This window comes from Astyanax mexicanus, chromosome 18, assembly GCF_023375975.1.
Source record: "Astyanax mexicanus isolate ESR-SI-001 chromosome 18, AstMex3_surface, whole genome shotgun sequence".
NCBI lineage: Eukaryota > Metazoa > Chordata > Actinopteri > Characiformes > Acestrorhamphidae > Astyanax > Astyanax mexicanus.
The window spans coordinates 46040267-46066762 of NC_064425.1; the positions used below are offsets into that span (position 1 = coordinate 46040267).

The 26496-nt window shown below is 38.8% G+C and overlaps 1 protein-coding gene across 3 annotated transcripts in view; it reads right to left on the bottom strand.

Moving 5' to 3' along the window:
* Positions 1-1548: 1548 nt before the first annotated feature.
* Positions 1549-26496, bottom strand: part of pds5b (PDS5 cohesin associated factor B) — a 31965-nt gene continuing 7017 nt past the window's right edge. For 2 of the 3 annotated variants that reach the window (XM_049466971.1, XM_049466972.1), the window contains exons 4-34: positions 26142-26228; positions 25933-26030; positions 24315-24441; positions 24134-24214; positions 22642-22782; positions 21277-21392; positions 21079-21173; positions 20624-20769; positions 19296-19447; positions 17267-17380; positions 16840-16921; positions 16682-16730; positions 16452-16591; positions 16057-16172; positions 15845-15950; positions 15283-15443; positions 14949-15072; positions 14235-14393; positions 13654-13722; positions 12592-12728; positions 12151-12274; positions 10279-10489; positions 8190-8304; positions 7891-8023; positions 7045-7164; positions 6888-6950; positions 6627-6769; positions 3815-4279; positions 3374-3463; positions 3114-3228; positions 1549-2408 (exon numbers count right to left, since the gene is read on the bottom strand). In XM_049466971.1, the coding sequence (XP_049322928.1) occupies positions 2373-2408; positions 3114-3228; positions 3374-3463; positions 3815-4279; positions 6627-6769; positions 6888-6950; positions 7045-7164; positions 7891-8023; positions 8190-8304; positions 10279-10489; positions 12151-12274; positions 12592-12728; positions 13654-13722; positions 14235-14393; positions 14949-15072; positions 15283-15443; positions 15845-15950; positions 16057-16172; positions 16452-16591; positions 16682-16730; positions 16840-16921; positions 17267-17380; positions 19296-19447; positions 20624-20769; positions 21079-21173; positions 21277-21392; positions 22642-22782; positions 24134-24214; positions 24315-24441; positions 25933-26030; positions 26142-26228 (3915 nt within the window). In that variant the 3' untranslated portion in view covers positions 1549-2372. The remainder of the gene's footprint in view (positions 2409-3113; positions 3229-3373; positions 3464-3814; positions 4280-6626; positions 6770-6887; positions 6951-7044; positions 7165-7890; positions 8024-8189; positions 8305-10278; positions 10490-12150; positions 12275-12591; positions 12729-13653; positions 13723-14234; positions 14394-14948; positions 15073-15282; positions 15444-15844; positions 15951-16056; positions 16173-16451; positions 16592-16681; positions 16731-16839; positions 16922-17266; positions 17381-19295; positions 19448-20623; positions 20770-21078; positions 21174-21276; positions 21393-22641; positions 22783-24133; positions 24215-24314; positions 24442-25932; positions 26031-26141; positions 26229-26496) is intronic. The other variant, XM_022668799.2, reaches the window with a different exon arrangement.

Sequence of the window (26496 nt, forward strand, 5' to 3'; positions counted from 1 at the left end):
CGAAGAACGTTAAATAAACGTTAAATAAACGTTAATGTTTTGATTGTATAACATCTTTTAATGTGGTCCTTTATTATTCAGCATTGCCTAATCAGTTAATGTTGAAATTCTGACGTTGAATATTGATTCATCAGCAAAAAAATATTTCATTTTTCAGCAGGACTGGAACAATTAACTACCAATTATTCTTATATAATATTCTAATTTTCTGAGATACTGATTTTTGTTATTTTATTGTCTGTAAGCCATAGTCAACAATAAAGTACATAAATGCTTAAAATAGCTCACTCTGTGCGTAATATTGCAATTTGTGCGTAATTCTACAGCGGTAGGAAAAAGTTATTTATGATTTTTTTTCTTTATAAATCATTGTTTGTTGGGATCAGCGATTCAGTTAAATATATCATACAGCAGATGAACACATTGATATTTAACAAAACGAAATGAAGTTTATAAGACTTACAGAAAGTGCATAAATTTAGGACCCCTTGTCGCTTTACTGATTTGAATAACTTCAGCACTAATTATTTGATCGCAATATTAGTTTGGTGAGCTCGTTCACCCTTGACCTACAAACACAGGTAAATCTGATTATGTGGAAGAGTTAAGGAGCCAATCACAAGTTTTTCTTCTTTCACAAGAACTGGTGAGAAGAACAGAGTGAGGAAAAGGAAGAACCACAGGCACAGTTCTAGTTAAGACAAAAAAAAATTCAGATAATCAGAGAAGGATGGAGAGGACACTCAACTCACAGACCAACTCCAAAGACCTACATCATCTTTCTGCAGTTAATAGTGTCACTGTGCATCGTTCACTAATCACTATATAGCGCACTTTGCAGAAGGAGAGGCTGTATGGGAGAGAAATGCAGAATAACCTTTTCTCAGGAATACTAAAGATAAAGCACATTTGGGGGAGCAGCTTCGTTTTGAATAAGGTTCTGTGGACTGATGAAGCTAAAATTGAGTTATTTGGAGGGCGGTTATTTATGCATGGAAGAAAAAGAACACAGCATTCCAACAAAAAACACACATATATAATACGTGTTTCACATTCTGAACTTAATTACTGAAATTGGGTAAGTTTGCATTAATATACTCATCTGAATTGTCAACAAAGACTAGAACACCTGAAACGGTACCGAGATAAACCTTTAATTCTGCAGGATTTCTCGCACAGCCGGACTAACGGGAGGTGTGATAAATTAGAGATATATTGGTTACCATCCGTCCCTACGATCAGCAGCTCAGACCACGCGGTCATATCTGCTGTTTAAACAGAGCTTTTAATTTTTATTTTCAAACCAGCAGCAGCTCGAGCTGTTCTAGTGAACCATGAGAACCCTCAGGGTGCTGGACTCGGGCGAACACACAGAAATATTTAGCTTGGCTGCTGATTTAATATTCTGAAGTGTTCCAGCTCCGTAATTTCCAGCCTATAAATGATTCATTCTTCTGCTCCTTAAAAACTGCAGCATCTGAATACATTTTACACAACAAAAAAAACCCAACACAATTCCTTCTTTTATTAAATCAGGGAAGAGTCCGATTATTTAAACAGAATATTTTATTGGTTCAGCAGACTGAAAAAGTGATCTGGGTGGCTGGGTGGGTTTCTGGTGAGGGGATTTTTAAATCCGCAACACAGCCAATATTGAAATGGATGCACTGTACCACACTTTCCCTGTTGTTCCAAACACTGCTAAAAAAATCAATACTGAGCAGGAAAAGAGAACAAATATCATCAGGTCATCTTCATACCAGTGTTTCGTCTTCTCGTCCTGCAGAGGCACGTTTGCACATCCACAAAAATACGCACACAAGAAATACACAAATGAGAAGGGGTTAAAAAAAAGGGAAAGAATAAAATGACAAACAAATATTTTTTTAAAACGGAACTACAAAACAGTTATTCATGTCGCACATTACAGAATGATACAGAAAACACACTGGACAGATACAGTACTGCTAAAAGTCGCTTTTTTTTTTTTTCTTCTTTCATACTTGGACAGATCAGCTGGTGCGATATCTTTAAAGCTGGAGGGTAAAAGCTATACAGTTTTCTCCCTAAAGGTGGGCAGGTGGGTAACTGGGTAATTAGGTGTCGTACGAGTGGGTTGTAAAGGACAGGGCTGATAGAACAAAGACTATTTACATTTTTTAGGGTCTTTCACATGGTCAGCAACAATGCAAAAACAAACCACGAGTCACGGCGGCGAGACGTGGCGAAAGCATACGGCAGAGAAGACGGCAAAATACAGCTGAAGCAGATGCAAATGCATGGCTCGAAAAAGTCCAAACTCTCCAAAGAAATTCCCTCCTTTGTCTTTCGCGGCTTTTCTCAAACTCGGCCAATCGTGAAGCTCAGCTCACTCATCTGCGATCTCGCCTCCCCGACTTCCGCCGCACCTAAAATCACACCGAGAACATCGAGCTGATAGTGCTGAAGATCACAGACCAGAACAGTCAGTAATGATGAATTTCAGACCCACAAAACACTGGAGGCTTCAGTTGCTGCATGTTACAGTTTATAAACCAAGAGACATTTTTAATTGTAATGCATTTTTTTATTTTTTTAACTATTTATTTAAATCTAATAAAAAATTTAAAGAAAAATGGTCAAAAGTAAGTAAAGCCATGTTGTGACGTCATTATCTTCCTTGTGTATAAACTTTCAGTACTTTAAAAGACACTGTTTAATGAAATCTTCACACTTAGTTTGAATTAAAAGAGTGTTGCATTTATGATGAGCTATAAGCTGTGGCAGAAAAGGCTGTTAAAATAGTTTAAGAAAAACAAGTTAATTATTAAATGTTTAAATATTCTAACTTTATCTGATGAATGCATTTAATCAACTTGTTTATTATAAAAGTCTTTGTAATTTTCTTTTTCCACCTTCGAAATAATGAAACATATCAGACGTTTCTTTCACAGCTGATAGGAGATGATCTTCCACATTTTCAACTTTTTCAAAAACTCATTTTATTAATCTGAATTAAATAATTAAATTAATATTAGCCAGTGGTTTCATCACTCTTTTCACATATTCCAGCTCAAATGGCAAAAACTATAAGGGTAGATTAGCATAAGCATGGAGAGAGATGGAGGGCTTACTTTAGGTGATTCGGGTGGTTGTTCTTCCTCTGCCTCTGCCTCACTCTGTTGAGACGTCTCCATCTCTTCCTCAGACTCTTCCTCCTGACTCACCGCCGCTCTGGTTCTCCCGCCGCTGAAGCACAGAGTTAAACACAGAGAGGTTTTAGCGTTTTAGCCGCGGGTCTGAACTCAGGTCTGTAAATAAGCTGCAGTTTAGTGATGATTTCTACAGAACGTAATCAACTTAGAAAAGAAGAAATCGGTGAAATGTGGTGTACCCTGTTTTTTTAGCTGCCGTTTGTGATTTTGGAGGTCTCCCTCTTCTTTTCTGTGGTGTGGATTCAACTGAATCGGGTTCGGGTTCCACTCTGAAAGAAAATCACATCGTACCAGTTTATAGATTTAACTAATATAAACATGACATACAGAAATCAGGGCAGGAGATTTTACTTGTAATACTCCAGATCATATTAGAATAGATACAGGTAAACAAACACTAAAAAGAAACAAGAATTTCTTGTGATATATAGATGTTCAATTCCATCACCAGCTCACCTGATGTAATTTCAATAAGTTTTAATTACACAGGACTGTAAATAAACATGCAGCAAGAATTATTAAGACTAGTTATCAAATTATCTGGTTCCTCAGTTACGACTAGAACAGAGACAAAACATCTATAATAATAAATCTAATTACGGATATGGTAACGGACAGACCTCGGTTTGCGGCCTCGTCTTCCTCTTGGCTTCACTTCTATATTTTCACTCCCTGCATCTTCTTCCTCTTCTTCCTCCTCCTCTTCCTGTTCTTCTTCCTCATTTTCCTCCTCCGGTGGGGGGACGGCCTTCCTGCGGCCTCTCCTTCCCTTGATGGGGGTCTCTTCTTTCGGAGCAGATTTGGGGGGACGTCCGCGGCGTCCTCTCTTGGGTGGACTGTTCTGTTCGTCCTCGATCTCCATCGACGCCTCGGCCATGCTGCCGTCCTCGCCCCACTGCTCCTCCTCCTCCGCACCGGCGCTCGGCGCTTTCTTGCGGCCGCGTTTGGGTTTGGACTCCTGGGTTTTGTCGTCTTGGCTGGAGGCGGCGCCTCGCTTGCGGCCCCTGGTGGGTTTCTCTGATTCAGACGGGCTCTTTATGGAGATGTCCTCGTTCTCGCTGTGGTCCACGTCTCCTGAGTCCAGTCTGGGAGAAACAGGAAACAGAAAGTTACACATCTGAGAGATTTGTATCTTTTGCATTTTATTATTAGAAATGTTTTCACCCTTTAGTTATTTAACAGTTTACAGTACAGAAATGTATCTACTGAAGGAAACGCACAAAGATTCACAGCTTATAATAACCCACTTCCTCCCAGGCCACTGATACTGGGTTTTAATGGTGTCCCAGGAGGTTACTAGGGTTTTGTTAGGTGGCTGCTGTGTAATCCCAGATGGGTGCTATAATCTACATAGATGAAACTAAATGACTGTTCTAGTCGTAACAGTGTTTCAGGCCACAGTTGCTAAGGAAACTCAGGTGGTTGCTACAGTCTCTCAGGTGGTTGTGGTACCTGTATCTGTAAAAAAACATAATCCTACTATTTAATAGGCTCTTTGACATTTCTATTTACTTGACAAAAAAATAGTAATTTCAATTAATCACATGATTAATACAAGGATTAATGTTGCTGTAATATTAAAACCAGAGCAGAAATAAATCAGAAGGTGTTGATTATAAATGTTTAGGCTGATCAGTGTAATTTATATACAGATCTGAATTTAATGTTTTGTGGCTGATTGTGTTTGAGCTCCGTATGAGTAAAGTATGATGCAAAGTATATAATAGAATTTATTTACTGTATTATAATATCTCAGTAGTTTTAATGCTTAAGTGAGAATATTGTAATGACTGTGTTACTCTGTTTAACTAAGAGTTAAATGGATAAAATAAAATAAACAAATAAATCATGGCTGCATATTCTAATCTTCCTTGGAAAGAGGAAACGTGTTATCAGCTGTGTGTGTGTGTATGTGTATGTGTGTGTGCATGCATAATAACTCTATTCCATATTCCATCAAGCCCTGCTGTAAAAGATCCTTTTTAGCTTCAAAATGATCAGTTTCCACAAAACACCACATACTGTTCGCATCAGTTTTCACATACCCCTTTAATAAAGCAGACTTCTTCATACACACATACAGGCTGATAACTCTACATAATGTATTTATCACAACAACCATAGAAAAAAAAATCTAATAAATGTAAAGACTTATACAATTATAATTTTCATGCATAATAATTTCTTTTATAATGCATGAGGCGAGTGCAGAAATGCGTGGGCTACAGCTCATGTCTAAATAGCCATTCTGAAACTGCTGTGAACTTGCCATATCTATTCCAGTTTCATTACAGAGCCGTGTGGATATCTAATTATATCAGTCTGCATCAGTAATGAATCATGATCACTATATTTAATCAGTTCATGTAGAGCTTCTTAGATCTCATAGAAACCAGTGCAGCTCTTATTTAGACAATAATAGCACAGCCTTTTCTCATTCGCACAAAAAAAAATCGCACATTTCTCATTAGCTCAAAAATAAACGAAACTAATTAGATCTCAGTCTGTATGTTTGGACTGAAGGGGGGAGAAAAGCAGGTTTTAAGGTTTGGTAAACGTTTCAGATCTGGGGGTTCAGACTCCATACTGATGTTCTACTACAAAAAAATAAAACCCTAGTCCAAATTAACTGGATGCACACGGGCTACATCAGAGTTTTAATGGCTGGTAAAATGATCTCCAAATGTCGAGGTTTTATGTTTTCCAGGACTTGTGGGGACTATGGATTTTTTTTTATTGATAGTTTCAAACACTTACATTTTCAACAGTATATTGAAACTGTTCCAGCCTCAGATATTAGATACTGTGTTTGCACTGTTATTTCCACACTGGGTAGTACTTATTATTTACGCTCTCTTTCTCTCAAACAGACTCTCGACATATACTCTCAAAATAAAGCGTTTGGTGAAATCAAAACAAACAGCACTAGAACTCAACTCAGGAGTGTGAAGAGAACTGAAGGGTTTAAAGGGACTAAACAGCTTAAAGAAAAGCTCTTATCAGTGAGGAAAACCAGCAAAAACATAAAACATCTTTAGTTTGTTAGAGGGAGTAAAGATCAGACTCTGGATCAGTGAAAGATCATGTAAAGATCTGATGAGTCCAGATTTACCCAGAGTTCCAGAGTGATGGAGCATCAGGGTAAGAAGAGAGGTGGCTGGAGGAAGTGATTACCCATCATGCCTAGTGCTACCGTACAGCCTGTGGGGGTGGAGCTATGATTGGTCAGGTTTAGGTTCGGCAACAGTATGTGCTGAAAGAATGAGGTCAGCTGACTACCTGAATATACTGAATATAGACCAGGTTATTCAATCAATGGAATAATTCTTCCCTGATGACACAGCCATATTACAAGATAACTATGTCAGGATTCAATAACAATAATAATAATAATAATAATAATAATAATAATAATAATAATATCAGATTTACCTTCCTTTGCAGCGTCCAGGGGAGCTGGGATTGGAGTTACTGCTGGCGTTGCTGATGGTCTCCATGCGGGACAGCTTGGTCTGCAGTTTGCCTGTGGCTGATAAAGGCTTGTTCACAGCTCCCAGAACATTAGCTGCTTTGGGCTGGAGGAGAGAAAAACGCAGGGTAAGAGGAGCAGCAGCTGCGTGAGACTTTAATCAACAAGAATGGAATTAGATACACGCGCTCTATGGCAAATACACAACTATGAGACCACCGTACCTTTCCTGGGGTGAAGAAGGACTTCATCTCAGGAGGAAGATAATTTTTTGTATTGCTGAAGTTCTGCAACACAAACCAAAAGAAAAGGGTGAAGTTAGACTCCAGCTTATTCTCATTACCGTATTTTAACAGCCGGTTTTGATGCTGCCATTCTTACCTTGTCGGGTTGGGTGAAGTAGCGGGCGGGCAGCACGGGGTCTTTCGGTGACTCCAGACTGTATGTAGTGCTCTTGGAGATGACAATGTTCATGGCTACATCGCACACTGTGTACAGTTTCTAAATAAAGAAATGTTCAAAAAAGAATTTTTAGTATGGTAGGATAGGCTAAAGCACTGTTAAGAGATGGCAGTGCTTATCAACAAACTTGGCATGTCTCACTAATATCTGTTGACACAACCTAATCATTTTATGAGCACAGAAAATACAGTATAAACAGGTACATTAAGTATTAAGATACGACTGCTGCTAGAACTGTGTTCTTTTCTTCTTCTCCATCACATGTCCATTTCCTAGTTCTATTTCCACACCCAGGTTGACAGATAAAGAACACAATAGTGCGCAAACACAGCGCCCCAGTATGTTAATGGAAACCATCAATCACAACTAAGCTGCAAAAAAGCCACAGGTATTTATTACCATAGAAGCAACAGTGTGACACAAATCTACAGTCGGAACTGAAAGTTTGACTGAATTTTGCTACAAAATTAAGAATATTTCAACCTCAAAAGTGAAAGAGTGACATTACAGGATTTTGCACTGGGATGCTAAACAACTCTCACAAGAAGTCTGGTGAAATTTCCACTAAACTTCCATCTCATAGTGGGAACGACAGAAACGCCATCTCTCACTATTACACTCAGAGAAGTATTAATATAATTCTAAAGTTTTTATTTTATGGTTAAATTTGTGACATAAATGTTGCCTTAAGCCTGCTGAACATCACACACTGCAGTTAAAGAATAAATAAGATGAGTAAAAAAAAGAAAATGCTTCAACACCCACCTCATTTATCTTGGCATCATCCGGACACTGACCATCTTTTGTCTGCTTGATGTTCTCTACCATTTTCCTAATGAATGCATGACTGTTGTTCTCATTTTTGGCCATTAAGATCTCCAAAATAAACCACAAAGCCCTTCAGATAAAAAGAGAGATAAAGAGATGAAAAAGATGAGGAGAGAGAGGGAGAGAGAAAAAGAGAGAGAGAGAGAGAGAGATGGGAGGGGGGGGGGATCATTTTCAGAGGTAATAGCAGAAACGATCTCTAACACAGGCGCGCACAGGCAAAGGCACACACTCACTCTTTGATGTCCTTCAGCTGCTCGATGTCCTGCACTTTAACGTAGTCGGGGTCGTGGGCGAGGAGGTGGATGGCATACGGCACCACATATTCTGGCAGGAGAGAAATCAGTTTCTCTGCAAAAACAGAAACCAACCCTGATTATTATATTTCTGTCCGAAAGGAGATATAAAGAGTTTTTAAAGCTTCTGTAAAGTGAAGAAAACTGGACACCCTTTAATAAAAATCTTATAATTTAACATATTTAAAGTCATCTAAAAGTTTTTTTTTTTCAAAGCCCTGAAATCCAAGTTAAGAATTGCTCACATATTTGAAGAATATCTTACAACAGTACCTAGCTCTAATATGGAGCAATGATCTTTATTTAAACAATACTGAGAGATGGAGGCAATTTAACTAATATAACTAAAGATAATACATAAAAATACATAAAACTGAAAATGTATTTTAGAGAAATGCACAAAAAATAGTGAGGAAAAAGTTAAACACGCACACATTTATTACTAAAAATGTGTAAAAATAGAATTCTAGTTTGGTTTAATCTTGATTGTTGAATTGAGTGGATCACTATGACCAGATCTAAAAAGCTCTCAGAGGCCTAAAATAAAAAAAATCTAAAAAAAAAATAAAAATCAGCCAAACCACTGTCTGGAAAATAATTCACAAGTAAAGAGCACGGTTACGTTATAGAGAAAAATCACCACCACTTACAGGCACAGCTACAGCTGATTTTAGAACAATCAGAAAGAAACTGGACAAGATGTTCTGTATTAGTTTACATTAGTTAAAAATACTGCAAGGTTTTGATGGGGTGTTTTAATGTTTTTTTTCCACGGGACTAAAAACTTCAGGGATTTGTGCGCTGACTGGAAGCTCTGATGAAAGGCCGGCCGATCAGCATGATATGAAGAGTGAATTAGAGCAAGATGAACAGAGAGGCGTGTACTGTATCTTCTTACTGTTCAGATTATGATGATCCAATTAGCCTAAATCAAATCAACAGGACAGAATTAATGACATGAATTAATGATGGCCTCAGTGGATTAAGTGGCCTAAACATCAGGAAAGACAAAGTAACTGAACGCCATATAAAAGCAATGAAAAATGGCTTTAGTTTATCTCCACATTTATACATTTATTTATTTACACAGCACAATGAAGATGAACTGCAGCAGAGTTTCCCCCTCCTGGAGCTTCTGCAGCTTCACTGCATATATAAGGATTTTCGCTTCTCCCAAATTATCCGCCACATAACACCAGGCTGTCTGTGGGCTCCCCCGGTTAAATTTAATTTTCATAAATTAGATGCTTTAATGCTAAAAGCGTAACTAAATACCTGTATCTAGAATTCAACAGGTAGAAATTTAATAATTTAATAATTATTTCTTTTAATACTCAAAGTACTCAAATTAAAAGTAGTAATCAGTAATAATTCAGTACTAATTATTCAGTAACTAATGATTCAATGTGTTCCATAATTAATGTTCTAGTTGTTCAGAATCAAGTAATAACTCAAGCTATAGGCATCACAATTAAATTTATTTATTATATTACAGAATCTAATTATTAAACAAAAAGCAAATATTTTTTATTTTAAAAGAAAATATATTTATGATACAGTTTAACATTTAAAATCTATTTTAATATTTATTACTTAATCATAAAACATACTGATTAAAAAAAGTCAATATCTACTAAAAAAAACAAAAAAAAAAAAAAAAAACACACACTATTCTGTGTCTTCTTTCCATTCCATAAATATTAACTAGTCGGTGCCTACTCATTATTACGTATTATACTATTCAATATAAGTAATTATTAATAATAATCCTCTATAAAATATGAACTTGCTTTACTGCACTACATACTGTATGTGTATGTGAAGAAAGCAAGGCTAATGCAAACTAAAACTTAATTTGTAAAATATAATTTTAAACAAAATATGCCCATTTAAAGACCCATAGACAGCCAGTATAAAGCTCCTCTAGATTTAAGATTTCATAATAAAGTCTACGCAGTGCGTCTCCAGGGCCAGGACTGTGAAACTCTGAGCAAAGCAAAGCGATGAAGTAACAAAGGGGTGTACATGCCCTCACCGCTGACTGCGGCATGCTGCTTGAGGTATTCCCTGCGCAGGTTGATGTTTTTGACCAGGCACTGGCGGGCGTGGGCCCTGCGCTCCTTCACCGGGTCTTTGGCACAGAGAGCAAACACAGCCAGGTACTCCAGCGGCAGCCGCAGGCGACACAGACCCTTATGCAGCTTCTGAGCGAAGGCCTGCCGCACCTGGTAACACTCGTCCTGAGGAGAGACACATTACAAATGAGGACAACCCTCTAAATATGTGATCAATAAAGAGGAGGATTAATCAGCTGATTGAAGAATCAACAGGTATTTAACCTTTTTTAGAGCTGCACCTGGAGATGGGCATACTAGTCCTACACTGACAGCAGGATTTAAATAAATCATGAAGTGTTTACTCGGGGGACAGCTTGCAGATGCCCACACCGGTGTAAGTAGTGAGGTGTTGTCTTGTTAGCAGGGTTGAACACCATCACGTTTACAGCAAAACAACAAGAAGGTCTGACAGCGGGTGCCAAATGAATGAGACATTCTATTTCTGGAACTGAGAAGACATCTAAAAATTACCCAATCGCAAGTGTGTACTGAGAATACATCACAGAAGACGTTACCACCCACAGTGGACAGTGCAGTGGATGTTCTTATTCATAACCAGTGGCATCTGGATTAAACTGTCCATTAGAGTTGCACAACATTATTTCAGCACTGCCCTCAAAATGTCTTTTTGCTGCTCATCAGAAAAACAATAAGGACACGAACTACAGGAACCACGTCCTGTGGTCTGATGGACCAAGAAAGATCATTTGGTTCAGATGGTGTCAAGAGTGTGGGGAAAAAACAGCAAACAGTACAAAGACAAGTGTGCCTTGCCTGCAGTAAAGCATGGTGGCGGGAGTGTCATGCTCCGAGTGCTGCGGGCTGTAGGGAACTACAGTTTATTGAGGGAACCCTAAATGTACTGAGACACTAAAGCAGAACATGATCTGCTCTCTCCTGAAAGCGGGACGAAGTATTTCAACATGTTAATGACCTCAAACAAGATAACCAAAGATTACCACAGCATAGCTCAAGAAACTGAGGCTAAAGGTGCTGGACTGGCCAATCCTGTCTCCAGATCCTGTTGAGGGTCTGTGGGGAAATCTCAAGTGAAAGGTGGAGGTGCGCAAGATTTCCCAGCAGCTCTGAGAAGAAGGATTTCAGTGGCAACCTGTGAAGCTCTAGTGAACTCCATGCCTAAGTGAGTTAAGGCTGGATAATAAAGGTGCTCACACTAAATATTTACACTATTTGCCATTACTGGATGTGTGCATGTCATATCCTCAGTGTTGTCCATTGATAATATATAATATGAGAAACGTGAGGGGAGTTGTATTTGAGATGTAATGTTTACAGCAGAAAGGAAATCCGCGTTCTATAGCTTCCATTTAATCTGATAAAAGTCCTGAGACATGTTAATAGTTCTGATCCCATCACCTTGGGAGTGGGATAGTACATTGGTGAACAGTAAATAAAGACTATAAAGAACAAACCACTTTGCTAGTAACCTGTAAAATGAACACAATGTTACAGATTTTTTTGTCAATTAACAATAAACAAGAAAAAAATATTAGTTGCTTGCTTAATAAAAGCACACGAACTGCAGAGCGTAGTTGTTGTACACCGTTCTTCTTTGTAAGGGAGTTAGCTGGCAACACGTATCCCTGAGCGAGCCAACGAGCCACCATACCAGCAGCAGCAGCAGCACAGACAGAACAGAGCATCTCCAGCATTAAGGTCACCGTGCCTCATTTCCCGTCATTAAAACAGGACAGACTGGCCAATAAAGATGAGCTAAGTGCATCGGTCACTTTATAAAGAGGACTACAGGGCTAAAGTCTTACATTGATGACGAGAGCGCAGAGCTGGTACTGCTCCAGGGTGATAATCTCATGGTAGCAGGGCTCCTGAGCAAGACGCAGCACCGCACAACCTGCCGCCAGGCGGAGTCGGGACATGTCTGGCTTTCTAAACAAATAAACAAACAAACATCAGAATCTTAATATACTACAACACAAGTTAATACAGTACTGAATGAGACAAGCAGTAAACTTATAATAAAAAAATAAAACCTAGAAGTTATTACTTTTTTTTTTTTTTTACCATTTATGAGGCTCTTACGTGTACAGATGCACATTTTGCTATTTGGTAACAAAAAAGATTAAATAATTTATACTGAACAATAAAGGACTAATTTTTTAAAAGAATTTTATTTAAACAGCGGCAGCCATCACTGCTATAAAAGACCATGCTGGACTTTTTACTCAGTTTGTAACGACACTCACCCCATCTTGCCCTGTTCAGTTAGATCTCCATCACTGTTCAGTATGGCAGTGAGCATCCTCAGTGTGGAGTTTCCCGACTTGCTCTGATTGTTCTTCACTCCAAGCAGCCACCTCACCATCAGCTTGATGCCCTGGATCTGAAACAGAGAACGAGGAGGAACATGAGTGAGTGTGTACCGGTATAGAAGTACAATAGGATAGGCCTCCTTGGAGCAAATGTAAAGTACATAAAATAGGGATGTCCCGGATGCAATCATGTGATCAGAAATGGATCACATGGGTCGATCTTGTTATTTGAGCATTGTAATCAGGTGGAAACGATCCATATTTATCATATAACGAGCTGCTGGTCAACCTGGTTCACATGGACCTGCTGCACTGCTGCTCACATTAACCATTCCAGGCGTAAAGACCTTCAGCACTGAGCTGTGAAACAGCTGAACTGTGTTCTCCAGAACAATGGTGTTCCATCCAACACTACAGGGAGGTGTAAGCTTTGAGTTGGGTGGCGATCGCCCAATATTTCGATAGACTACATGCTGTTTCTCATGTTGTAGTTAAATGCAATCAAATCCTTCCAGCAATGCTCTAAAATCTAGTAGAATCCCTCCATAGAAAGTAACGACAGTTCATTCAACAAAGCAAGGTAAATACTTGAATTTAAAAGACAATAAATGATTAGGTGTCCCAATATGTTTGTCCATATAATGAAGCTCTATTTTTTGAGAAATATATTTTTTAGGATAAACACTTGTTTGTCCTCTAAAGACAAATCCTAGTGGATTTGGAAATTAGACCCGTTAGAAACATTAATTTGGAGTAAACATCAAATAAGAGTATGGCTTCTACAAGATATGTAAAGTTACAGCAAATTCCCCATTAAAAACTCCCAAGAAGCGCTGGCACAAATATACACAAGAAAAACAGACCCGAACTAATCACTGTGTGACTGGAAAAATGGGCCTAATCAAAACCTGTTCAAATAAGAAGAGCAGAAAAGCTCAGCAGCTAACGGCGCTGTGATTCAGTAAGCTTTATCAGATGGTGAGACTCTGTCCCTACCTTAGCCAACGTTTCAGGGGAAACTTCATCATCTGGAACCCAGAGCTTGGTGGTTTTCTTGCCAGGAATCTTTGAGAGAAAAGAGTAGGAAAGAAAGTCTGATAAGTTTCAGATGGCATTCAGAAGCCGGGTCTGTGATAAGAACACAAGAAGCATCTTCACAGACTTTTAGGGGAAGGAACACAAAAACAAGTTACTTATAATATTTCAATAATACATGTGAAATGAACAATAACTGTTTGATTGCCAGGGTAACGTCTTTGCTGACGAACAAGCTCCTATCCACCGGACACCATTATTCTTAATTATATTCTTGGTGATATGACAAAAATAGATTTTTAAATCAGCTATAACACCTAGTGCATAATACTGATCCGAGGCGTCGAGGCATGCGGTCATGCTGTGCTATCTGGCAGCAGATCCTTTAAGTTGTGCTGTAGGACCTCCTCTCTCCTCCACGAATCACATCACTGAGCCATAAGTGTCCATAACCCTGTCACAGATTAATATATACTCCTTTCTAGGAATATGTTTATAAAAAAAAAACATTTCTTAGTGTAAAACTGTCATGTTCTACTCACACGGTCGTTCATCAGCAGGTCTTTGACAATAAAGTTGGCTACCAGGGATTTGAGGGGTCCAGCAAACTGCTCTGGTGCCAACATGGCCAGGTGCCCCAGTGTGGTGAGAGGAGTTATGAGCTGCTCCATGTTCTCTGTGTCCAGACTCTTATGCAGGGGCTGTAAACCAAGAGAAACATGGTTAGGGTTGTTTAAACTCCAGCACAGCAGATACGGCAGCAATCTGATCCAACACCACCCATTTTATTTGGAGAAATTTTAAGTAGTGATAATATTAAGTGGTGGATTCTCAGTTGGTAATTTAGAAAAGAACACGAGTGTCTATAGGTTTAAATATTCCATGTGTACAAAGGTAATATAAACATAAAAAATAAAACTGAAATCTCAAACATTTTTTAAAACATTTTAAGTGTAAAAAACTGTCATCTGAGGAGCAGACTGAGATGTGCAGAAAAGTCATGGGGCCTACAAGTTGATACCATAATACAATACAGCATCTACTGTCAAAAGGAAACTGCAAAACTATATTTTAATACAAGGTGTGCCAAGAAGAATCCTTTTCTGACAAAGTACACTGTTCCAGAGTCCTGCTCTTAAATAGGTGTTCTCTGGAAAACTTTAGTCACAGAAATTCACAGAACATTATTTACATAACCAGGCCAGCCAGTAGTGTGTGGTCTCATAATAATAAAGAAATGCTATTAAAAAACTCACCTCGAAAATCTGTGCAAAGTGAGTGTCTCTGTTGGAAAACATGGCGTGGATGCAGCGGATGGCGTACTTGGCCTGGCGGGGAGGACCCTTTTTGGCCTTGTGCTGCAGTACCGGTAAAAGAACCCTAGAGGGAAGAAGCAGCTAAACTGAACTGCATGGACCTTTTTCTGTTCATTCATTCAACTACAATCAGGCAGGTCAAAAGTAAAAACATCTTTTATCTTTTTTACATTTTGGTCAATAAAAATAATTTTAATCTGATAATTAACCTCCAGTCAGAAAGCTTCCTTCTGCAGACAGTCTACGGCTTGTCAAAATCAGACAGCCTACTCACGATTTAATGTGTGGGTAGCTCTCCTCCAGTTTGCTGCCAGTGTTTTTGAAAATCTGCAGTGCTGCCTCAGCCACCTTCTCGTCGTCCATCTTCAGACAGCCGAGCAGAGACTCGAATGTCTCCGCAGAGTGGAAGGACACGGGGTGAGTGAAGGACAGGACCTGTGGTACAGTTTACAGCGCTGATCAAATCTACACCATTCAATAAGGAGAGGTTATATTCAAATGTTCTTCACCAGTTACTGCAATTATTAAAGGAGGAGGGGGTAAATTGTTTTCTGTCATTTCAGAACACCTTCTTGTTTCTACACTAATTTTCCATCTTTTCAGCTCCACATATAGAAGCAGTTATTATTATTATTTGGGTGGTGGATGGTTATTCTCAGCACAGCAGTGCTTAGCAGTGATTAGCATGGGTGGTGCATGAGGTGTTGGTGTTAGTGTGTGTGTGTGTATCATGGTGGTGGTGCATGAGGTGTTGGCATTCACACTCTCTCTGTACTAATGAGTTTTACTTCATCCTTCCCAGAACCATCCCAATGCTGAAATGAGCACATCATTACCTTGAGGAGCTCCAGCCCGGCTCTAATAGCCTGTTCAGTCGGTACACCTTCATCATCATCATCAGCTGTTCCTTCTATCGACTTATTCACCTGTTTAATAAGCGCACTGTAGAAGCAGAGAGAGAGAGAGAGAGACAGAGAGAGAGGTCAGTTGATTGATGGAGGTTAGCAGGATTAGAGAGAGAGAGAGATGAACTGTTAGGAGACTCGACCTGATGGACTCGGTGTCGATGTGGACGGGAGCGATTCGCTCCAGCAGGAACTTCACCATCTCCAGGAACGGGTTACTGGGCTGTTTGGGGCTGCCCAGCTTTTTTGTGATATCTTTCTGCAGGAAACAATACGGCAACAAAACCGGGTAAGAGTGAAGCTGCTGTAACACACACACACACACACACACACTACACACACACACTACACACACACACACACTACACACACACACACACTACACACACACACACTACACACACACACACTACACACACACACACTACACACTACACACACCCACACTCTTTCTATATTTGAATGTTCTGGTTAACTTTGCGAGACTTTGCTGTGCTTTTTCAAAGATTCAGTGAAGATAAAGCTACAGGACACTTACCACGCAGACCTCAGCCTGCTTACAGGAGCAGGAGGGACTGACCAGCGTCTCCAGCTGCTTCCTGATCTTCTCATCCTCCTCCAGAACCTGTGCCAGCTTCTTCACAAAGTCTTGTGCCTTCCCTGGATCAGGCAGGTTCCCTGAAAAAGCCACAAAAACACCAATCTGAACATTTCTGTAGTTTTACAGCAGAAACACTACCAACTTATTAGTGCAGATATGAGACTTACTCGTGATGACCATGACTTTTGAGAACACTGCCTTATTGTAGGAGTCCGACTGGAGAAGTACAGGAAAAAAAGTTACATTAAAAGTTTGTTACAGTTTTTAATTATAATTTCACAGATTTGATCACAGATTTGTGCAGAAAGAAACAAAAAAAAACTACTTTTGGCTGTTTTACAAGATCCAGCAGATCTTTGACATGGTGTCTCAGCATGTTCTGGCACTTCCACATCTCATTCAGGGCTCTGAGGGAATAAACCAGTATAAAATCAATCCAATATATATATATATATATATATATATATATATATATATATATATATATATATATATATATATATATATATATATATATATATATATATATTTACAATATTAAAATTAAACTAGTCAACACAAACCAATCAAGATTACACAAAATACTTCACAATAACTTAATACACAAACACTGCAATAGCCAGATGATGTCAAATGCACTTGAACTTATCTGTTTAATGATTTTTTTATTTTAACCTAATAGATATGTGGGTATCATTTTATGCATTTAATACAAAAAAACAATTCATCTATACGGGTAGCGGTGGACTTACTTTACTGCATTAGAATCCAACGTAGCATAAAGGTAATACAGACACTTCATCCGTTCTGTAGTCTCTAGGTTGTGAGGGACCATGTACTGTGCAAAGATTCGCTCCACAAGCAGCCTGCAGCAGAAAAACAGATCACACTATTCACTACTGTCACTCATCAATTACAGTAATACAGGAAATGTGCATAAAAGATATTAGACTAGGCTCAAAACAAAGGCTGCATAAAGCTACTTTTCTGAAATTACAAACTGTTTTAATGACATCTGCATTTACTCTTAAGACGTGGAGAGACAGATTATCTTTAAATGTTTATAATAAAATATTAAAAGCCTTAGACACTGATATTATGGGCTAATTGAATTAATTTGGTTGCAATCCCTTTTCAGGTTTTCATTTCAAACTCCCAAATATGATGTTCAGTTTTCGTAAAATCTTCGTACAGATTTTGCCCATAGAAAAGAATGTCAGAAAACATACCAGCCGACACATGGAACCCCTTCTCTGCATTGCTCTCCAGTAACGGGTGTGACTGGAGGAGCTGCAGGATAAACCAGCTACTGGTAAAGAGTTTGGACACCCCACACGGTTTCCAAGTGTGGGAACATTGCTCTGTTTGCGAAACATATTTGCATTCCACCATCAAGCAACAAAGCAACAAGAAAAAGAAACCCAACCGATTTGAAAGAATCGGAAAAAAATCGAATCGTGACCCAAAGAATTGATTCTGAATCTAATTGTGGGATTCCCAAAGATTCACAGCCTGTTCAGCCTGTATACAGCTGCCAGCAAACATGTGTTGTCTGAAGGACGCAAAGAATGTTACCCCAATAATTATGTGTTCTAAAAATAATGGGTAATTATTGGATGTGATATTTGTCGCCAATAAAACTCGGTTGCTATTGGACAAACAAGATGATCAACATCATCAGGTGGGTTTTATTTTTAAAATGCAAACACATGGATACTGAACAGTGGGTGAATAACGGGGCATTTATTTTCATTTCTAACACCATGTTCTCCACTCCTGATCTCCTGATCTCAGCCTGTATGAGGAGTACCAGCACCTGTGTGCAGTTTCCTGATGCTATTAGTACATTCCCTCCATCCTCCCCTCTATAAAACACTCCAACTTTCAGGCAGCTCACACTTCATCATTATTCCCATCCACACAGGTCTGCTACTGCACAGCCCCACACTGAGAATGTGAAAGCATTGTGAGAGATCATCAGCTTCTCACTGGAAAAACTGTATAAAGTGCCATCTGGATGCTCTGCAGTCTGCAGTGCACTGTTCTTTTAAAAAATATAGCTTATTATGATCCACTGTAAATTCAACAGAACATAAAGCTAAGAGGAAAAAACACTATTAAAAGCCTCCATCAAAGCACCAAACATTTCCAACCTTCCTCCAACAGACTACATAGCAGAAGCAACTGGAACATTTCAGACTAAAAGGATTTTATATGGGCTATTATTCACCCAGAACATGCTGTTCATCCCTCTCTGCCCATTTGTCATTGCACACGAGTGCTTTTTTGATTTTCATTTTGAAAATGATTTTTTTTTTTTTTTTTTTGTTCCGCTTACGTTCCTTGTGCTCTGGCACTGATAGGGGCCCACTGACATTAAGAGAGTACAGGGCCCAGAATTAGCTGCTACGCCCCTGTGTTTCCCTATAGTTATACAGCTTTTATACTGTAAGAAAGTAGTTAGAACTGATAAAGCACTTTAAATATCAAATATTGCACTTTTGCTATAATGTGACACTTGTAATTACAGAACCGATACACCAACATTTTGCAATTATTGAATACAATACAAAATAAAAACACAAACAAAATACCGTAAATACTGTATTTCACCCAGAAAACCATTAAATTAGGATGCCTTCATTCAAAATGGGCCTAGAATGAGGTTAAAAGCATGTAGTAACACTTCACAGTAATTTATCAGAAAATCACTGTTGTCATATCAAGATAATACAAACGTTACAATAAAAGATGCATCTCTTTCTGAGAACATTCTCTCACCGATCATCTATGCTGTTCTGATAGTAGATGTGCAGCAGTTTGTCTTTGATCCAGGAAATCTGTTTGGCTGCTTCTTTCCCAGCTTCCCCCTGCAGCGAATATTTCTTATAGATCTGCGCAAGACCCATCATAGCTTCCTTACGGACCCTCCACTGCAACAGAAGAAGGAGGGACACTTAAACACAAGCATTACACATAAAATACTTGGATACTGGAACTGCCATTATAAAAAGAAAATAGAAAACAAAAGGCCTCTGAAATCAGAAGCCTCTGCATTTATAAGCAATACCAAGCTCTTTCAGAATAAACAATGAGTCACACTCCATATCACTGCATCAGACAGATCAGAGGGGGTATACACACACAACAATTACACACACGCGGGTACAGCTTTTTAAAAAAATATGCTAAGCAAACAGTACTCCAATTTGTAGCTTATAAATTTTGACAAATTAAGAGTTCAAATGAATTACAAAAGCATTCCAGCTAGATTCCCAAATGATCTGGACTGCAAACAAGTAAGAAAAACAGCTGCTGAGAAATGTAAATCATTCTTATAATAAAGGCGGTTTATTAGTCCATTTCTAACTCATCTACACAACATGAGGAATGAGGAGGATATAGGTCAGCTGCGGTATCATTCAGGCAGGTGTACAGAACAAGGATCAATTAGGTTCCTGCCTGATCGTGGTCTAAAAAGCCTGAAGAACAGCTTTATGAGAGTAATGGTTCAAATTATTTCACTGGACCTCCTCTGCCTGGCAGCTCAGAGAGCCTGTAGATTAGATTAGGAGGAGAAGGTCTGGAGAGAAACCACAGAGCTAATGTGTTCATGCAGTTCCAGCCAGCTGCAGTGATCTCACGCGGAGGCTCTCGTCCTTTTTGTGGCACTGATGGTATAAAAGAAAGAAAAGGAACAGCAGCCAGCCGCAGCTCTAAACACTGAGTTAAATAGGAGTGGGCCATATTCTGAAAAAAATTAAAAGAGAACAATCCATTTGTGATAATGGTGATATGACTTAAAATGACATTTTTGTATTTGTATTATTATTTTCTTTGAAGCTTAAGGGTATTTTTAGCATAACTTTTTTTTCGCAGTTCATACACATGCACAATATATTCTGCTTTGCAGTTTTTTGTCATATCGTTAAGAATAATATTATCACCAAAAATCATAATATTTTTGCCCACCTTTATTTTTGTTTTGTCGTATTGGAAAAAGTATGATGGAAAAAAAAAACAAGAAACATTGTGATGGTCTTTTAGGGCCATTTGTCCACCCAGCTAAACAGAAAACATCACAGTGGAAAATTAAAGACAGCACTCACCCGCTTATCAAGCGTTCTCTCTCTTACAAAATTCAGCAAATGATCGTTGACCAGCGAGAGGTCTTTCTTGGAGGCAGTAACGATGGACACGATCACATCATGCCGGATAGCTTCCTCAGGGTCGTGAGATCTGACTTTAAGGTATTCTGGAGATTACAGCAGAAATATTTCAACGTACACTTCAGCTTATGATCAGCTTTCACTCTGAGCTGGTCAGATAGTCCAAAATAAGCTTTTTTTTAACCACTTTGATCTTCAACTACATATTGTGATTAGAGACGTCACAATGGTAGACCCTGTATCCAGATACAAACAGATAAAAAGATTTGCATCGGCCACTTGAATTTTTTATTCAAAATATCTACTTTTTGGGCACAATTACACAAATTTACCCATTTGCTACTGCCTGGTTAAAAGGCCAATTGTAGATCACACACGCACGCGCACACACGCACCTGTAAGGTCCTTAGCCAAGTCAGGATGGTTCATCAGGCAGTGGCTGGCAAATTTCACACACTCAAGTCGAATAGGAACATGAATATCATTAAACCTGAAAAAGCAAGTACCGCATTTAGCATCAACAAGGATTCAAGAGAATACACATTAATAAGCAAAGCGTGAATAACGGCTGCATGATAATGAAGAAACCTTACCTGCCCAGGTAGCACTGCCACAGAGGTTTGTTCTGGGAAGCGAGCTCAGAATCCTTCGCTCCAAACATCTTCGCCAAGAGCTTTACAACCTGAAGACGCTCATCGTTATCGTTACTCTACAACACAAACACAGGAATCCAGCTCAGTGCCTTTTCTATAATATAACTAAAACTGAAGCCAGGGTCAATTAATTCTGCTGTAATTAATGGACTCGTTTAGTCTATTCAGCACTCCAGTAATTGTATTTAGTTTGAAGACAAAAAAAAAAAAAAAAAAAAGATATTTTTTCCCCACAGCCTTGATCAATTCCTACACAAAGAGCAATTATATCTAATGCTTACATGGATGATACTCCGTGAACACACTATTTAATCACAATCTCATAGATAATACCTATAGCATTCAGACTGAATAAATTATTAAATACAAAACTTGCCCAAAGGCTATAGCTAAAAGGACATAAGCTCACTAACACAACGAAACTGCGATATCTTCTCCGTTATCATCATCGTTCATCTCCTCAGCGTGTTTATACGTACACACGCTACTGCCTATGAAAATTATAATGAGAAGCAGTGAGTTGGACGTCAAATTTTTCAGATTCTTAAAAATCTGGGACCACTAAGCTTTACTACAGTCTAGCTCACAAGATCTGAACTACTGTATCTTTGCACTACAACTTGTACTTAAAATCCTTTAATTCTCCCAAAAAATCATCAGAGCTGCTTATAATCCGGTGCTCCTTATGTATGAATTCTATCAGTCAGGTATTAAGGAGCAGTAAAGACACTCCACTGAAGTACAGAGTTATACAGGAGATTCAGTTTAGATCTCCAGCACTGAGACTGGAGCAGCATTAGCATTAGCTGCTAACCACTATTTCTCCTTTCAGAGGTGAGCATTATGGGCCTGTTTTCTGCTGCTAACCTCAGCTAGCACTGCTGGAGCAGCATTAGCATTGACTGTAGCTCTGTCGGGCGGCATTAGCCACTAACCACTAGTGGTTAACCGCCAATGCTCCAGCCTTAGTGGTGGAGAAATTTGGGAATCTAAGCTTACTGTAGTATAGCTACCCCCCATCCTCCAGTGGCGAGACCTGCTAAATTAGACGTTTCTTATCGTGCTTCTTAAAATGCGCCTTATAATTCGATGCACCTTATGAATGAAAATAGACCAGAAAATAGACGATCATTGATAGTGCGCCTTAAAGTGCGAAAAATGAGAAATTCTTGCTCCTTTATACTGTATTTTCACAGTAAAACTTTTACTGCTGAGAGAAACAGTTTTAAATAATGTGCTCAGAAACCTCTGCAGTTCTGTATAATGCTGTTCATCTTACAGCGTGTTAAAGCCTCTCCACTGTACCTTGAGTTTGAACTCGAGCTGAGGCAGCACAGACAGGAGTAGATGACTGTCGATGTTGTAAAGCTCCAGGATTAAGTCAAAGACATGCTCTGACAGGTCGCTCACTGAAGTCTTCCCCAACATCAGCACCTGGTTAAAGAACTGAAAGAAACACAGACGCTCTTCAGAGACCACATTCATCGCTGTCACACACAGCAACACAAGCCTTTCTGCCAGTAATAGAGACAAAAACGCCTCTTCATAAAAGAATTGCATATTTATTTTTAAGAAACCCAAGTTTGTCACATTTCTCATTTATTCTAAGGTGTGATTTTTTTTTTTGTTGGCTCCATCACCACTTCTCATTTTCATTCAATTCATTTTTTTTTTTTTTGATTCAGTTTTTTTTACTATTTGCACAGATTTAATGAATAATAAAGTTGTAAAATGCAGAAAAAAGGCAGTTTACAAACAGCTACAAAAGAAAATGATAGTGTTCTAACATAAAAATATTAATATAAATTCCTTAACACTTTAAGGCTTATTGCATACTAAGAAATGTTTTTAATATTATATCATTCTTTTATTTTTGCTCCTGTGCTCCCTCTAAAGTTCAGAAGTGCAATTCATGCTTTGAGACACTTTACACATTCATTTCTGGACAAGCTTAGAGATAAAGAAGCAGCATCAACATGACAGAAGCATGTAGATTCTGAGGCTGTAGAGTAAAACAATATGAGATTTTACACTAATAGCATGTAGCATTACACACCTACTGCAATACGGAACGTATTTAATTTTAGTCAACACAATATAAATCAGATATCAATATGACTAATAGAGAACACTAAACTTTGATTATGTATGCCATATCAGGCTTTGTGATGTGTAATGAATGTCTGAAAATACTGAAATATCAGAGGTGTGTATAACATGCATATCATTATGGAAACATTTTCGATTGCAATATATAAGCTAACAATATGTTGGCTTACTAGCTTCACAGTGCAAATCTAATAAAAAACAATACATATTAAAAATGTATTTAAGGATAAAGTACACCCAAATTACAAGTGGAGAACTGGGTAAAGTTCAGTACTTGATTATACCAAACTGGCACCGCAGTAAAATGGCTAATTCTAGCCCAGCCAATAGAACTCCAGCACTCCTATTGACCCTGTGCCCCCTCCCCCTCACAGTCTGCTGTCCCGTCACTGTGGAGGTCTCCACTCCCAGCAGGACATCTGAACTCGCTTGCTCTAAAGTTTGAGTGTTTTTAATGAGGACTGTGGGGAACAGCACACTGCCGTCTGCTCCCGCGGGCGCTAATGATGAATGTGGTCAAACCGAAGCTCGTATTACAGCGTAACATGATGGTTTTTAAAATCGAGCTTCTTCTGTATACGTGAAAGTGCTTCTGATCATCTCACAGTCGCTTGAGGTTTGTGTCAAACCACAGAACCCTGTTCTGTGAAACAGACAGTTTAAGCCTATAGCTGTAAAACCCACTCACATTGGTTATGTAAGGCTCTATAGCCTGAGCAGTCCTCTTCAGTAAAGCTTTGGCCAGATCATACGCCTGTTTATTCAGATTCTGTAGAGAAAGACAAAAAAAAAAATAGGATTTCAGAGTAAGTACAACCTCTAAATTTTACAAAGCAGTATTTAAGTATTTGTGCATCTGTGCCTCATACCTTATGTGCTGGAACCAAGTTAACCAGGACAGTATCTAAAAGCTCTTGAGAGACGGAATCACCCTCGCAGACGATGGAGCTCATCAGGTCCACCATGTGCATGTGCACCTTCTGATTGTGGCCATTGCTGGGGAAGAAACACCAATCACAACATAATAACAACATTTGCACTATTAAGGGGACCAGATGATGGTGTTGTAAATATATAATACACCAAATCTACATACATTTTCATATTCATAATTCTATATTTTAGTGTGTTGGGGCTAGAGTATGTAAAGCTATGGTGGTTGGTCATTTGTTGTACAGTGGTCGCTAGTTGTTCATTTTATAATTTTTGTTAAATACATATGTTTTTGTCCTTTTCCCCTGGATTGCTGTTTTTATTTCACCTATAAATTCTATAGTTATGTGTTTTTCCACACTACCCCTGAATTATCCCATAATTTGAATTCCCACATTTCACTGCTGACCTGAGGCTGTTCTTCTCTCCTCCTGTGAAACACAGTCTAAATGTACCGTTTCTATAGATATAATGCCACAGTCACTGTCAAAACCAAAATACGCCCAAACCGGTGATAAAGTATTTTGCTTAAAAACTAGATTAGTTGCCATTGTTGATCTTAATAATGGGAGTCAATTATCTATTATCTAATGCAGAGTCACTATTTATATCCCTATGTATCTTCCATGGGATTCTCATTTATTATCTTTCACAGAATTTAGGAATAAACAGTAATGGAATCATCAATATTGTGACCATTTACATTTCTGAGCTACAGTAGTCTTTGACAGTTCCGTTTGGACGATAAACCCTTTATTGTTCTCCCACATCTAGAGACTTAAGCACCCAACACCTAGACCAGGACATAAAATCAACGATATTGTACTTTCTTCATTTATAAGCGGTCTTAAAGATAAATGTTTTTCTACAAATATCAAAATTTAATAACAGGCCAAGATTAAAATATATTTAGTCATCTAAATATCTAAAAGTTTACATATTATTTTTTAAAAAACTTATTCAAATCTTTTCACCCCATTTCATTACGTGGACTGAGAGGAAGAGAGGTTTTAACATTAGTCTCTTTAACCCCCCCTCCCCCCCCCCCCTTATTTACAAATGAGCTCATCAGCTCTACTCTACGTTCCCTTCAGTGAGGATATTTCCAGCTGGGCGAGCAACTGAGGGTGAGATGAATCACCCCATGCAGCTTTTACACAGCATGCCCAATGAGGGTTCCCACTCGGGACTCTCACACACACACACACACACACACACCTTAAGCTCATGCAGGGAAATAATATCAGCGGACAGGAGGCTGACAGCTCATTACAACATAATGAATAAGCCACAGCTTTCCATTTCCATCAGTGCACGGTAAACTACAACCGTGCCCTTCTGTGCAAAGACAACAGCCATGAGACAACATGTGCAGGAGATCAAGATAGGGACTGTGGACAGGCGCTATGGGACATGTGTAGAAAGGAGAAAGCCTTTCACTCTCTCTCTCACAGTCACAGTCTCTCTCTCACACACACACACACACACACACACACACACACACACACACACACAAACACAGACACACACAAACACAGAGAGAGAGAGACTCACTTGATCACTTGGAAGAGGGTTCTGTACAGTTGAGTAAATATTTCATTGCTGTCCTCCAACTCAAAGCAGATGTTGTAGGATTTCACCCAAGCAATATTCTGTCAGCAAAAAGAAGGATGGAATAAATAAAGAAAGGACAGACAGACAGCATTGCAATGCAGACAGTATTTTGCTCACTGAAAATAAACTGAGCATCTTTCATCACGTACCTCCAGTAAGTAGAAATATCGATTGAACTGGGCACTTTTGGTGTCCTCCAGTCCTTTCAGCTGTCGAGTTATGAACATGAATATATCCTGGGGGTTGAAGAGAACACAAGCATGGGCTAAATATTTTAAATCCAGCAAATGTTTACCCTATTTACACCTGGTCAAAACCTCTCCCAATATAATCCAAATCCTTTAGTACAAACAAAACACCAATAATATTCACGAGGCAATGAACACATCATCCCACACAGCAATTAGATTTACGTGCATACGGCTAAAATTCTACTAAGATACAATCCAGATGTCAGTCACATGAAGTGACCAGGTGTGAAAGCAGTCCAGCTGGCTTTGATAT